Source organism: Symphalangus syndactylus, chromosome 9 (assembly GCF_028878055.3).
Source record: "Symphalangus syndactylus isolate Jambi chromosome 9, NHGRI_mSymSyn1-v2.1_pri, whole genome shotgun sequence".
Classification (NCBI taxonomy): Eukaryota; Metazoa; Chordata; class Mammalia; order Primates; family Hylobatidae; genus Symphalangus; species Symphalangus syndactylus.
Window position 1 is genome coordinate 64,220,501 of NC_072431.2, and position 12,965 is coordinate 64,233,465.

At 45.5% G+C, this 12,965-nt stretch overlaps 1 protein-coding gene across 1 annotated transcript in view; it reads left to right on the forward strand.

Annotated features, from left to right (window-relative positions):
• LOC129489778 (ephrin type-B receptor 4-like) overlaps positions 1–12,965 on the forward strand; it is an 82,470-nt gene that overhangs the window by 12,250 nt on the left and 57,255 nt on the right. The window contains 2 exon segments of the mRNA XM_063646336.1: positions 129–241; positions 2,520–2,664. Of these exon segments, the coding sequence (XP_063502406.1) occupies positions 2,566–2,664 (99 nt within the window). The 5' untranslated portion in view covers positions 129–241; positions 2,520–2,565.

The window sequence follows — 12,965 nt, forward strand, 5'->3', positions numbered from 1 at the left end:
ATTTTTATCCTCTCATGCTGCACATTTTAAAAAGGAGACTAGATTTTTTTCTATATATAAGTATCTTATGGGTATGGGTTCGTTGTCTCTGTTGCTTGCATATTGTTTTCCTGAACTACTGCTAACAGTATGAAGCCCGCTTGGAAAGGTACAGTGAGCGCATTTGGACGTGCAAGAGTACTGGAAGCAGTCAGCTAACACACAAGGAAGCCTGGGAGGAAGAACAGGAAGTTGCTGAGCTGTACGTAATGGAAGTATTGCTCTTTGCCACCATCTTCACATTGTTAGGAAAGGAGGGAATATTATCCCTAAAGCAGTATGTGTATTTAAGTTTATGGGGCACAAATTAGACTATATTACATTAGTGTACTGTATGGGTTTCTGTGTTCCTTTGCCTAATGGCATTTTGCAGTAGCAATATGGGATATTTATTTAATTATAGGTGCACTTGTTTAGGTATTTACCAGGCCTTTGAGTGTTCCTGCTCCATACTTTGACCTTGTAAGTACTCTGGTAATGTGGTTTATTCTTTTTTTCTTTTTCTTTTTTTGAGACAGAATCTCGCTCTCACCCAGGCTGGAGTGCAGTGGCACGATCTCGGCTCACTGCAAGCTCCGCCTCCCGGGTTCAAGTGATTCTCCTGCCTCAGCCTCCCAAGTAGCTGGGACTACAGGTGCCCGCCACCACGCCTGGATAATTTTTCGTAGTTTTAGTAGAGATGGGGTTTCACCATGTTAGCCAGGATGGTCTCAATCTCCTGACCTCGTGATCCCCACGCCTTGGCCTCCCACAGTGCTGGGATTACAGGCGTGAGCCACCATGCCTGGCCTTATTCTTACTTTTATTTTTGAGATGGAGTCTCACTCTGTTGCCCAGGCTGGAATGCAGAGGCACGATTTTGGTCCACTGTAACCTCTACCTCCTGGGTTCAAGCGATTCTCGTGCCTCAGCCTCCTGAGTAGCTGGGTCTACAGGCACTCACCACCACTCCTGGCTAATTCTTGTGTTTTTGGTAGAGATGGGGTTTCACCATGTTAGCCAGGCTGGTCTCAAACTCCTGACCTCAAGCGACCTGCTCATTTTGGCCTCCCAAAGTGCTGGGATTACAGGCATGAGCCACTGCGCCCAGCCGGGTATGATAATTAATTTTTTTTTTTTTTTTTGCTAGTTTAATAAGTGAAAAGTATTAAATCATTGCTGTCCTTTTGCAATGGCTCTAGTGTTCAAGTCACGTTTCCAACATATTAACGCTTCCTGGTTTCCTTTTTTTTTAGAGGCACAGTTTTGCTCTGTTACCCAGGCTGGAGTGCAATGGTATGCTCATAGCTCCTGGGATCAAGCCAACCTCTTGCCTCAGCCTCTTATGTAGCTGGGACTATAGGTGCATGCCACCTCCCCTAGCTAATTATTTTAGTTTTTTATAGAGGCAGGGTCTCACTGTTTTGGCCAGGCTGGTCTCAAAATTCTGGGCTCAAGCAATCCTCCCACCTGTGCCTTTCAAAGTACTGGGACCCACTGTGTCCAGCAAACTGCATGGTTTTTTTAATCTTTGTATTTCCCAGTGCCTTATGTATATTTGCTAAAGCAGTGTTGTTTTGCTGTGAACCTAAAACTCGTAAAATGTTAAGTGTTTTTTTTGGGTTTTTTTTGTTTTTTTTTGTTTTTTTTTTTTTGAGACGGAGTCTCGCTCTATTGCCCAGGCTGGAGTGCAATGGCGTGATCTCGGCTCACTGTAACCTTCGCTTCCCATGTTCAAGCGATTCTCCTGCCTCAGCCTCCCGAGTAGCTGGGATTACAGGCATGTGCCACCACGCCTGGCTAATTGTTGTATTTTGAGTAGAGACAGGGTTTTGCCATGTTGGCCAGGCTGGCCTTGAACTCCTGACCTCAGGTGATCTGCCCGCCTTTGCCTCCCATAGTGCTGGGATTACAGGTGTGAGCCACCATGCCCGGCCAAAAGTTAAGTCTTTTTTTGTTTTTAAGTCGGAATCTCGCTCTGTCGCCCAGGCTGGAGTGCAGTGGCGTGATCTTGGCTCACTGCAACCTACGCCTCCCGGATTCACACCATTCTCCTGCCCCAGCCTCCCGAGTAGCTGGGACTACAGGTGCCCGCCACCACGCCTGGCTAATTTTTTCAAGTTTTCGTAGAGATTGGGTTTCACCGTGTTAGCCAGGATGGTCTCGATCTCCTGACCTCGTGATCCACCCGCCTCGGCCTCCCAAAGTGCTGGGAATACAGGAGTTAGCCACCGTGCCCCGCCCAAAAGTTAAGTCTTAAAAGAGGTTAGGTGCAGTGGTGCATGCCTGTGGTCCCAGCTGCCTGAGAGGTTGGAGGGTTGTTCGAGCCTGGGAGGTGGAGGCTAGTGAGCTATGATTGTGCCACTGCACTTCAGCCTTGGTGACAGCGAGAAATGTTTGAAATGTTTGGAACAGAAAGAAAGAAATGTTTGAATTGACTTGAATTAAATCTCTGGATAAGCGTTTCTGTGTTTTCTTGATAACTAATTACATTTATTTAGTTTGAAGGAGGAGTTTCCTGCCTGGTATGAGAAGCTTGTTCTGGAAATGGTTCACCATAACACAGCCTCCTTAGAGAAGTTAGTAGATACTGCTTGGTTGGAGATCATGACCAAATATGCTGTGGGAGAAGAGTGTGACTTCGAGGTGAGTGCCTGTTCGTTTCTGATTTGACTTACCATCAGAATTAGAGCTGTCATCGTAGGTTACAGAACATACTTCTATGTGTGTAAAACTGTGTTATATTTAGTATTATATTTAATGTTATTAATACTTTATGTTAATAGTTGTGTGTTTTTTTGGTTTTGTTTTTTTGAGACGGAGTCTCACTCTGTCGCCAAGGCTGGAGTGCAATGCACAATCTTGGCTCACTGCAACCTCATTCTCCCGTGTTCAAGTGATTCTCCCACCTCAGCCTTCTGAGCAGCTGGGACTACAGGCGTGCACCACCACTCCCGGCTAGTTTTTTCTATTTTTGGTAAAGACAGGGTTTCACCATTTTGGCCAGGCTGGTCTCGAACTCCTGACTTCAGATGATCCACCCACCTTGGCCTCCTGTCAAGTATTATAAGGACTACCTTTTATTTTTATTTATTTGTTTAGAAACAGGGTTTCGTTCTGTCACAGAGTCTAGAGTGCGGTGGTGCAGTCATAGCTCACTGTATGTAGCCTTGGACTCCCTGGCTTAAACCATCCACCCACCTCAGCCTTCTGAGTAGCTGGGACTGCAGGCATGTGCCATCACTCTTGGCCTTGAACCAAATTTTAGAACCACATTCATCACTGAGAATGTCTTAGTATTGTAATAATTGCAACACTTTGTTGTACTAGTCTATCCTTGCTTTGTCTTTTTCATCCTTTTTTGATAATTCTGTTATTTTGTCTTTTTGGTTTTGATTTTTCCTTTCTTGTTTTATTTTTCGGAGACAGGGTCTTAGTCTGTCACCATGCTGGAATAGTGCAGTTTCGCGATCTTGGCTCATTGCAGCCTCCACTTCCTGGGCTCAAGCGATCCTCTCGTGTCACCCTCCACGTAGCTGGGACCACAGGTGTGCGCCACCATGCCTGACTAATTTTTCGTATATTTTGTAGAGACGGGATTTCACCATGTTGCCCCAGCTGGTCTCTTAACTCCCTAAACTATTCTCTTTTCTTGGCCTCCCAAAGTGCTGGGATTACAGGCATGAACCACTGTGCTCAGCCCATGCAGTGGCCATGCTAATCCTCTCCATATTATTCCAGTTTCATTATATGTGCTGACAAAGTGAGCACATAATTGTTACTATGTTTAAAAGACTTGTAGGCCAGGCGCAGTGGCTCAATCTGTAATCCCAGCACTCTGGGAGGCCGAGGCAGGTGGATCACGAGGTCAGGAGATCGAGACCATCCTGGCTAACACTGTGAAACCCCATCTCTCCTAAAAATATAAAAAATTACCCGGTCGTGGTGGCGGGCTCCTGTAGTTCCAGCTACTCGGGAGGCTGGGGCAGAAGAATGGCGAGAATCTGGGAGGCGGAGGTTGCAGTGAGCCGAGATCGTGCCACTGCACTCCAGCCTGGGTGACAGAGCAAGACTCCATCTCAAAAAAAAAAAAATTTAAAAAGAAAAAAAAAAAGACTTTAAGACTTTTTTTTTTTTTTTTTTTTTGAGACAGAGTTTCGCTCTTGTTGCCCAGGCTGGAGTGCAGTGGTGTGGTCTCGGCTTACTGCAACCTCCGCCTCCCTGGTTCAAGTGATTCTCCTGTCTCAGCCTCCCGAGTAGCTGGGACTACAGGTGCCCGCCACCATGCCCTGCTAATTTTTTATTTTTAGTAGAGACAGGTTCTCTCCATGTTGGTCAGGCTGGTCTTGAACTCTCGACCTCGGGTGATATGCCCACTTCAGCCTCCCAGAGTTGAGATTACAGGCGTGAGCCACTACGCCTGGCCTCAGACGTGTTTAATCTAAGTCCTCGCTGTAATGAGAGTTGGACTTTTTCTACTTAAAAATTTTTTTTTTTTTTTTTTTTAAGATGGAGTCTCGCTCTGTTGCCTAGGCTGGAGTGCAGTGGCACAATCTCGGCTTACTGCAAGATCTGCCTCCCGGGTTCACGGCATTCTCCTGCGTTAGCCTCCCGAGTAGCTGGGACTACAGGTGCCCACCACCACGTCCGGATAATTTTTTTGTATTTTTAGTAGAGACGGGGTTTCACTGTGTTAGCCAGGATGGTCTCAATCTCCAGACCTTGTGATCTGCCCGTCTCGGCCTCCCAAAGTGCGGGGATTTCAGGCGTGAGCCAGCGCGCCCAGCCTTAATTTGTTTTTTAATTATCCAGTCAAAATAGCTAAAGGATAACTATTACAAAAGTGATACCGAACACTAAAGCAATCCCTATATAATCTTGTAACAGCTGAAAGTAAGATTCAGGAGAAACAACTAAACAGTTGTTAAATATCTGTCTGTTTGTACTTGACACTGGGCTAATTGCTTTACATAAAGTCTTGCAGAATTTGTACAGAAATCTTGAGGTGGTAGGCAGCCTCGTACATTTAAATGGCATGTTGAGGTTGATACATACTAGTTATGAGTGCTTTCAGCCATTATATAGTGAAATTGTAATAGTGGCCCGTTGTTCTCAAACTTTGGCGTAATACTTAAGTTACGGAAAATGTGTTCTTGGCTGGGCATGGTGGCTCAGGCCTGTAGTACCAGCACTTTGGGAGACCAAGGTGGGCAAATCACCTGAGGTCAAGAGTTTGAGACCAGCCTGGCCAACATGGCGATACCCTATCTCGAAAAAATACAAAAATTAGCCGGGTATGGTGGCACGTGCCCGTAGTCCCGGCTACTCGGGAGGCTGAAGTGGGAGAATTGCTTGAACTGTTTTTTTTTTTTCCTCTCAGGACAAATGTTTAATTTGTTTCTCCATCATACTTGAACTGTTCTTCAGCCCATTCCTTGAGAGTTCAGAAGGTCTAGGATAGACCTAACATTTTTCAGTTCTAACAATCTGCAGGGTGGTAGTGATGCTGTCACATGAGGTACACCACTTTTAGTAGTACTGGCTTAAACAAGACAGACGTGATTATCTCATGTAGTAAGCCTTAGATAGTTCCAAGTTTAGTATAGAGGCTGAATACTATTGTCAAGGACCTAGACTTTCTCTGTCTTTCTGTTCTGTTCTTCTCAGTGTGTTGAGTTCTGGTCCTTAGCTTTGTTGTCCCTTGAGTTGTGAAAAAATATGACTGTATTCAGAGTGAGGGAATACTTATCAAAGCAGGCTAAGAAAATCTTTCCAGAAGTGTATCTGGAAAAATCTTTCTTGAAGCATAAAATAGAAAGCTCCACCCTTTATCTTTACATGATATTGGCTAGACCTTGGCTTACATAACCACCCAGAGCTGCAGCGGGGGCTGAGAAAGAGAGTATCTTCCTTTGTATTTAAGTCTCAAAAGAGACAGGCTGGCAAGAGAGAAGAAGAGGGAGGGAATAGCTTGGTAGCTAGCTCAGCAGCAGTTTGTGCTACAATAGCCAGTACTTGATGGGGCCAAGATTCACACCTGTCTTTGGTTTCAAAGTTCTTGTTCTTTCTTTGTTTCAGTAATTTACTTTGACTCCTTTCTGTCTCCTAGCTAGTTCTTTTTTATTTGTCATGTCTGGCAGTACTAGTGGGGTTTTTGTTTGTTTGTTTTTTATTGAGACAGGGTCTTGCTGTGTCTTCCAGGCTGGAGTGCAGTGGTATGATCATAGCTCACTGCAGCCTCAGCCTCCCAGGCTCAAGCAGTCCTCCCACCTCAGCTTCCCGAGTAGCTGGGACTGTAGACACTCAAAACCATGCCTAGCTAAATTTTTCCGTCTTCTAAGACGGAGTCTCGCTCCGTCACCCAGGCTGGTGTCCGGTGGCGCGATCTCGGCTCACTGCAAGCTCCGCCTCCCGGGTTCTTGCCATTCTCCTGCCTCAGCCTCCCGAGTAGCTGGGACTACAGGTGCCCGCCACCATGCCTGGCTAATTTTTTTGTATTTTTAATAGAGACGGGGTTTCACCATGTTAGCCAGGATGGTCTCAATCTCCTGACCTCGTGATCCGCCCACCTCGGCCTCCCAAAGTGCCGGGATTACAGATGTGAGCCACCGCGCCCGGCCGCCTAGCTAAGTTTTTTATTTTTTATAGAGAAACGGGGTCTTGCCATGTTGTCCAGGCTGGTCTCAGACTCCTGGACTCGCATGATCCTCCCACCTTGGCCTGGCAGAATGCTGAGATTACAGGCATGAATCACTGTGACTGACCATTAGTGGGTTCTAGCCACATACTTTATGTCAGTCAGTGTCCTGGCAGGAAACAGATGGCATACTCAAATGTAATTGAATTGAGTTTAATAAAGGGGCTGTTGACAGCAGATAGCAGTCTGATCAGGGTTGAGGAAAATGTAACAAGGAAAGGTTAAGTGCCTCATACCTATCAGCAGTTGGGGAAGCCTTCATCATTTCTAAACCGCAAGGAAGCAGAGGGAGGGAGTGGGTACAGGAACGAGAAAAGAGTAGCTGCTGTTGTTGAAGAGTACTTTGCTGGTGAGAGAAAACTGTAACTGTAACCATCCTCCTAGGGAGGCGTTTGGAAATAAACACCCCAAGGATGCTTTACTTCTGTCTCCTGGTTTTCTGCTGCTGCTCCCTATGAACTGAACTCACCAGAATCTAGAGGGCAATGGGAGTCTTGGTGGAGGCTGTAAAGGTCAGCCTATTTAAGCATAGAGCCAGGTAGAGAAGGATGGAAATGGATTTGATGTGGCAAAACAAAAATATTTTGCACACATCTGCAAGGTGAAAGAAGAAACGTTTGAGGAAAGATGGGCTGAACCCAGTGGCTCCTGCCTGTAATCCCAGTACTTTGGGAGGCTGAGGCGGGAGGTCGGCTTGAAGCTAGGAGTTTGAGACCAGCCTGGGCAACATAGGGAGACCCCGTTTCTACAAAAAATAATAAAAATTGGCTGTGCATGGTGGTGCATTTCTGTAGTCCCAGCTACTTGGAAGACTGAGGCAGGAGGATCGCTTGAACTCAGGAGTTCAAGGCTACAGTGAGCTATGATCGCACCACTGTACTCCAGCCTGGAGAACATAGCAAGACCCTGTCTCAAAAACAAAAAAATGAGGAAGGGGAAGGGGTACTAGGGAAGTATGTATGTCCATAAACATGAAAATATGTTTAAACTCATCAATAATGCAGGAAATCTAATCGAAACCATAGTGAGATAATGTATATACATCAGATTAATAAAGAAAAAACCTCGCTGCCAAGTTTTGACAGGAATGTGGAATTGCCTGTAGTGTAAATAGCACATCTGTTTTGGAAAGCACTTGGCATTGCAGAATACAGTTGGATATTATACATACCCTTTGACTAAGGATTTTTTCTTGAGTATTTACCCTCAGTTTTGCTGCAGGAGATTTATGTAAGTATATTAATAGAATTGTTCATAGTAGTCCAATGAGATAACCCAAGTAGCCATCAGTAGTTGAATGGATAAACAAATTGTTAAGCCACAGAATACTCTATAGCAGAAAGAATGTGAACTTGAAAGAAGTCACAGAAGAATACAGTATGATTACATTTATAGAAGGCTCAAAGCAGGCAAAACTAACTTAGAATGTTTGTTATCACTGTCAGGAGGAGAGGAGAGAGTTGTTTCCACCTCAGCGTAGGCTTACTGGGAGATTCTGAGGTACTGTTAATATTCTTTTCTTTTTTGAGACAGGGTCTGGCTCTGTCGCCTAGGCTGGAGTGCAGAGGCACAACCTTGGCTCACTGCAACCTCTGCTTCCCAGGCTCAAGCCATCCTCCCACCTCAATCTCCCAAGTAGCTACAGTCCCAGCTACAATGCCTGGCTAATTGTATTTTTTTTTTTTTTTCCTCATCCTACAGTCTAAAGGCACTGGCTAATTTTTGTATTTTTGTAGAGATGGGGTTTTGCCAGGTTGCCAAGGCTGTTCTTGAACTCCTGAGCTGAAGCAATCCTCCTGTTTTGGCCTCCCAAAGTGTTGGGATTACAGATGTGAGCCACTGGGCCTGGCCACTATTAACGTTAAGTACTTTAACCTGTATGGTGGGTACGCAGGTGTTCATTATTTGTAAAAATGTTTTACACTCTAAGTGTGATTAAAAAAAAAAAGTAGATATGACGGACGTTGGAAGGGTACCACAAACATTGTCCCAACATAGAGGGGTTTATCCCAGGTATTTATTGATGACCTGCTATGTAGAGAGCATGTTTTGGGTGCTGGAAAAACAGTAGTGACCAAAATCCACAGCTTTTTCTGTGTGTTTAGCATTGGTGATGAGGCCAGGTGCGGTGGCTCACACTTGTAATCCCAGCACTTTGGGAGGCCGAGGCAGGCAGATCATGAGGTCAGGAGTTCAAGACCAGCCTGGCCAACATAGTGAAACCCCGTCTCTACTAAAAATACAAAAATTAGCCAGGCATGGTGGCGCGTGCCTGTAGTCCCAGCTACTTGGGAGGCTGAGGCAGCAGAATTGCTTGAATCCAGGAGGTGGAGGTTGTAGTGAGCCGAGATCACGGCACTGCACTCCAGCCTAGGCAACAGAGCGAGATTCCGTCTCAAAAAAAAAAAAAAAAATTGGTGATGAGAACTATGAAAGAAAAGCACAGAGTACTTATTAAAGTTTATAATCAGGGGAGTCTAGCTTAGAACCAGAATTGGTGTTGATCCAGTAAAGCTCCTCTGACGAGGCAACATTTAAGGTGAAGCCTATAGGTTGAGTAGTATATATCCATGGGAGAAGGGGACATTGAGTTTTTCAAGGAGAGAGAACAGGGTGTGTGAAGGCCTTTAGGCAAAAGGGAACTTGATGGTCAGGAACGGGGTTTCTCAACGTTGGCATTACAAACTTTAGGACAGATGATTCTAGTGGGTGCTGTCGTGTGCATTGTAGGGTATTTAGCAGCATACCTGGCCTCTACCCACTAGAGGCCAGTAGCACCCTCTCAGTTGTGAAAATCAGACATTGCCATATGTCTTGGGGAAAGGAAAAGAGGTATGACAGAATTACCCCTGTACTGTACTGGGAAAACCATTGTACTGGAAGAACAGAGAAAAATCAGTGTGGTTAGACTATATAAGGAGGGAGGATGGTGGGAATGGTAGTATCAGGTAGCCAAGGGCTAGATCTTGTACAGGTCCTCAAAGGTTAGGTCATGGTTTGAACTCTGTTGTTTTTGTTTTTGTTTTGTTTTGTTTTGAGGCAGAGTTTCATTCTTGTTGCCCAGGCTGGAGTGCAATGGTGTGATCTTGGCTCACCGCAACCTCCACATCCCAGGTTCAAGCGATTCTCCTGTCTCAGCCTCCCAAGCAGCTGGGATTACAGGCATGCGCCACCACACCCAGCTAATTTTGTATTTTTAGTAGAGACGGGGTTTCTCCATGTTGGTCAGGCTGGTCTTGAACTCCCGACCTCAGATGATCCACCCGCCTGGGCCTCCCAAAGCGCTGGGATTACAGGTGTGAGCCACTTCGCCCGGCCTTGAACTCTGTTGTTTTTGGTTTTGGATTTATCATAAGGCTTACTTTGCAAAAATGGTTTGAACTCTATTTTTTTTTTGAGATGGAGTCTCGCTCTGTCTGTCGCCCAGGCTGGAGTGCAGTGGCGCAATCTCGGCTCACTGCAAGCTCCGCCTCCCAGGTTCACGCCATTCTCCTGAGTAGCTGGGACTACAGGCGCCCGCCACCACGCCAGGCTAATTTTTTGTATTTTTAGTAGAGACGGGGTATCACCGTGGTCTCGATCTCCTGACCTCGTGATCCGCCTGCCTCGGCCTCCCAAAGTGCTGGGATTACAAGCGTGAGCCACCGCACCCGGCCCTTTTTTTTTTTTTTTTATAAACAGAGTTTTGCTCGTCGCCCAGGCTGAAGTGCAATGGCTTGATCTCGGCTCACTGCGACCTCCGCCTCCCGGGTTCAAGTGATTCTCCTGCCTCAGCTTCCTGAATAGCTGGGATTACAGGTGCCTGCCACCATGCCCGGCTACTTTTTGTGTTTTTAGTAGAGACGGAGTTTCACTATGTTGGACAGGCTGGTCTCAAACTCCTGACTTCAGGTGACCCACCCACTTTGGCCTCCCAAAGTGCTGGGATTACAGGCATGAGCCACTGTGCCCGGCTTGGTTTGAACTCTTAATGAGCATTGGAAAAACTTTGTAGAGTTTTTTTATTTTTAGTTTTATTTTGTGAGATGAGGTCTCGCTGTGTTGCCCAAGCTTGAGTGTGGTGCACAATCATAACTCACTTCATCTTTGACATCCCAGGCTCAAGTGATCCTCTTACCTCAGCCTCCCTAGTAGGTGGAATCACTGGCATGCACCACATCCTCACCTGGCAAATTTTTTTGTATTTTTTGTAGAGATGAAGTTTCACCATGTTACCCAGCCTGGTCTTGAACTCTTGGGCTCAAGCAGTCCACCCACCTTGGCCTCCCAAAGTGCTGGGACTATAGCCATGAGCCACCATGCCTGGCCAGTGTTTTTGTTTTCTTAACAGTATTTTTTGAATGGCAGTTTTTTGTTTTGTTGAGGCTGAATAGAAAAGCAAATAAACCTTAAATATATCTATAATTATATTAAACATAAGTAGTCTAAACATTTCAGTTAAAGGGTAGACATTGACCAGGTGTGGTGTGTGCCTGTAGTCCCAGCTACTTAGGAGGCTGAGGCAAGAGAATTGCTTGAGCCCAGAAGTTCAAGGCCAGACTCGGCAACATAACAAAAATCTCGTTTCTTTAAAACAATAACAAAACAGTAGAAATACTCATTTTGGGCAGAGAAAGCAAGACGAAATGGTATTGCTGTGTATAAGAGAGAAACACATAGAATAAAAGTGAAAGAATGGAAAAATACATGCCATGTTAACATAAGTCAAAAGAAATCTGAAGGGGCTATGTAAGTATCAGAGGATAGATTTCAGATTAAAGAATATAACCAGGGATAAAGAAGTAGCAAGTCATTTTATAATGAAAAAAATGAGTCAGTTTGTCAAGAGGACACAGCAGTGGTTTGCACCCCTCTAATCCCCCAAGATAGGGTCTCACCCTGTCACCCAGGCAGGAGTGTGGTGGCACTGTCATAGCTTACTGCAGCCTCAAAAACCTGGGCTCAAGCGATCTTCCTGCCTCAGCCTCCTCAGTAGTTAAGACTATGGGAACACACCATCACGCTTGGCTAATTTTATTTTATTTTGTAAAGATGGGGTCTCCCTATATTGCCCAGGCTAGCCTCAAATTCCTGAGTCTGGCTGGGCATGGTCGCTCATGCCTGTAATCCTGGCCCTACACAATTGATTTTTGACAGAGGTGGAAAGGTAATTAAGTGGAGGAAGGTGTTATTTCAACAAATGGTTCTAGAACATTTGGATATCCATATATAGTTGATTTCTTTTTTTAAAAAATGTAGGCCAGGCATGGTGGCTCACGCCTGTAATCCCAGCCCTTTGGGAGGCTGAGACAAGCAGATCACTTGAGGTCAGGAGATTGAGATCAGCCTGGCCAACATGGTGAAACCTTATCTCTACTAAAAATACAAAAATTAGCCTGGCACGATGATGCGTGCCTGTAGTCCCAGCTACTCCGGAGGCTGAGGCAGGTTAGAATGGCTTGAACCCAGGAAGCAGAGGTTGCAGTGAGCCGAGATCATGCCACTGCACTTCAGCCTGGGTGACAGAGGGAGACTGTGTCTCAAAAAATAAATAAAAAGTAAGTAAATATGCCGGGCGCGGTGGCTCACGCTTGTAATCCCAGCACTTTGGGAGGCCGAGGCGGGCGAATCTCGAGGTCAGGAGATCGAGACCATGGTGAAACCCCGTCTCTACTAAAAATACAAAAAAATTAGCCGGGCGTGGTGGCGGGCGCCTGTAGTCCCAGCTACTCGGAGAGGCTGAGGCAGGAGAATGGCGTGAACCCGGGAGGCGGAGTTTGCAGTGAGCCGAGATTGCGCCACTGCACTCCAGCCTGGGCGACAGAGCGAGACTCCATCTCAAAAAAAAAAAAAACAAGTAAGTAAATACATAAAAAAATGTAAATTCTTGAACCATGTTCACGTATTTTAGGCTGGTACAGTGATTGCCTTTTGGCCTTGTATATTGGCATTTTACATGAATCATGAACCTAGATTGTGATCATTTCATTTTTTTAGGGTGTCATATTTCACCCTGGAAGTCTTGAGAAAAAAAGTTGGAAAGAGTTCATTGTACTTGGATGCTTTACTGTTTCAATCATTTTTTGTTGGTTGAGGAGGCATGCGTATTGGATGATATATTCTTTTTTTTTTTTTTTTTTTTTTTTTTTTTTTTTTTTTTTTTTTTTTTTGAGATGGTGTCTCACTGTGTCACCCAGGCTGGAGTGCAGTGGCGCAATCTCGGCTCACTGCAAGCTCCGCCTCCTGGGTTCACGCCATTCTCCTGCCTCAG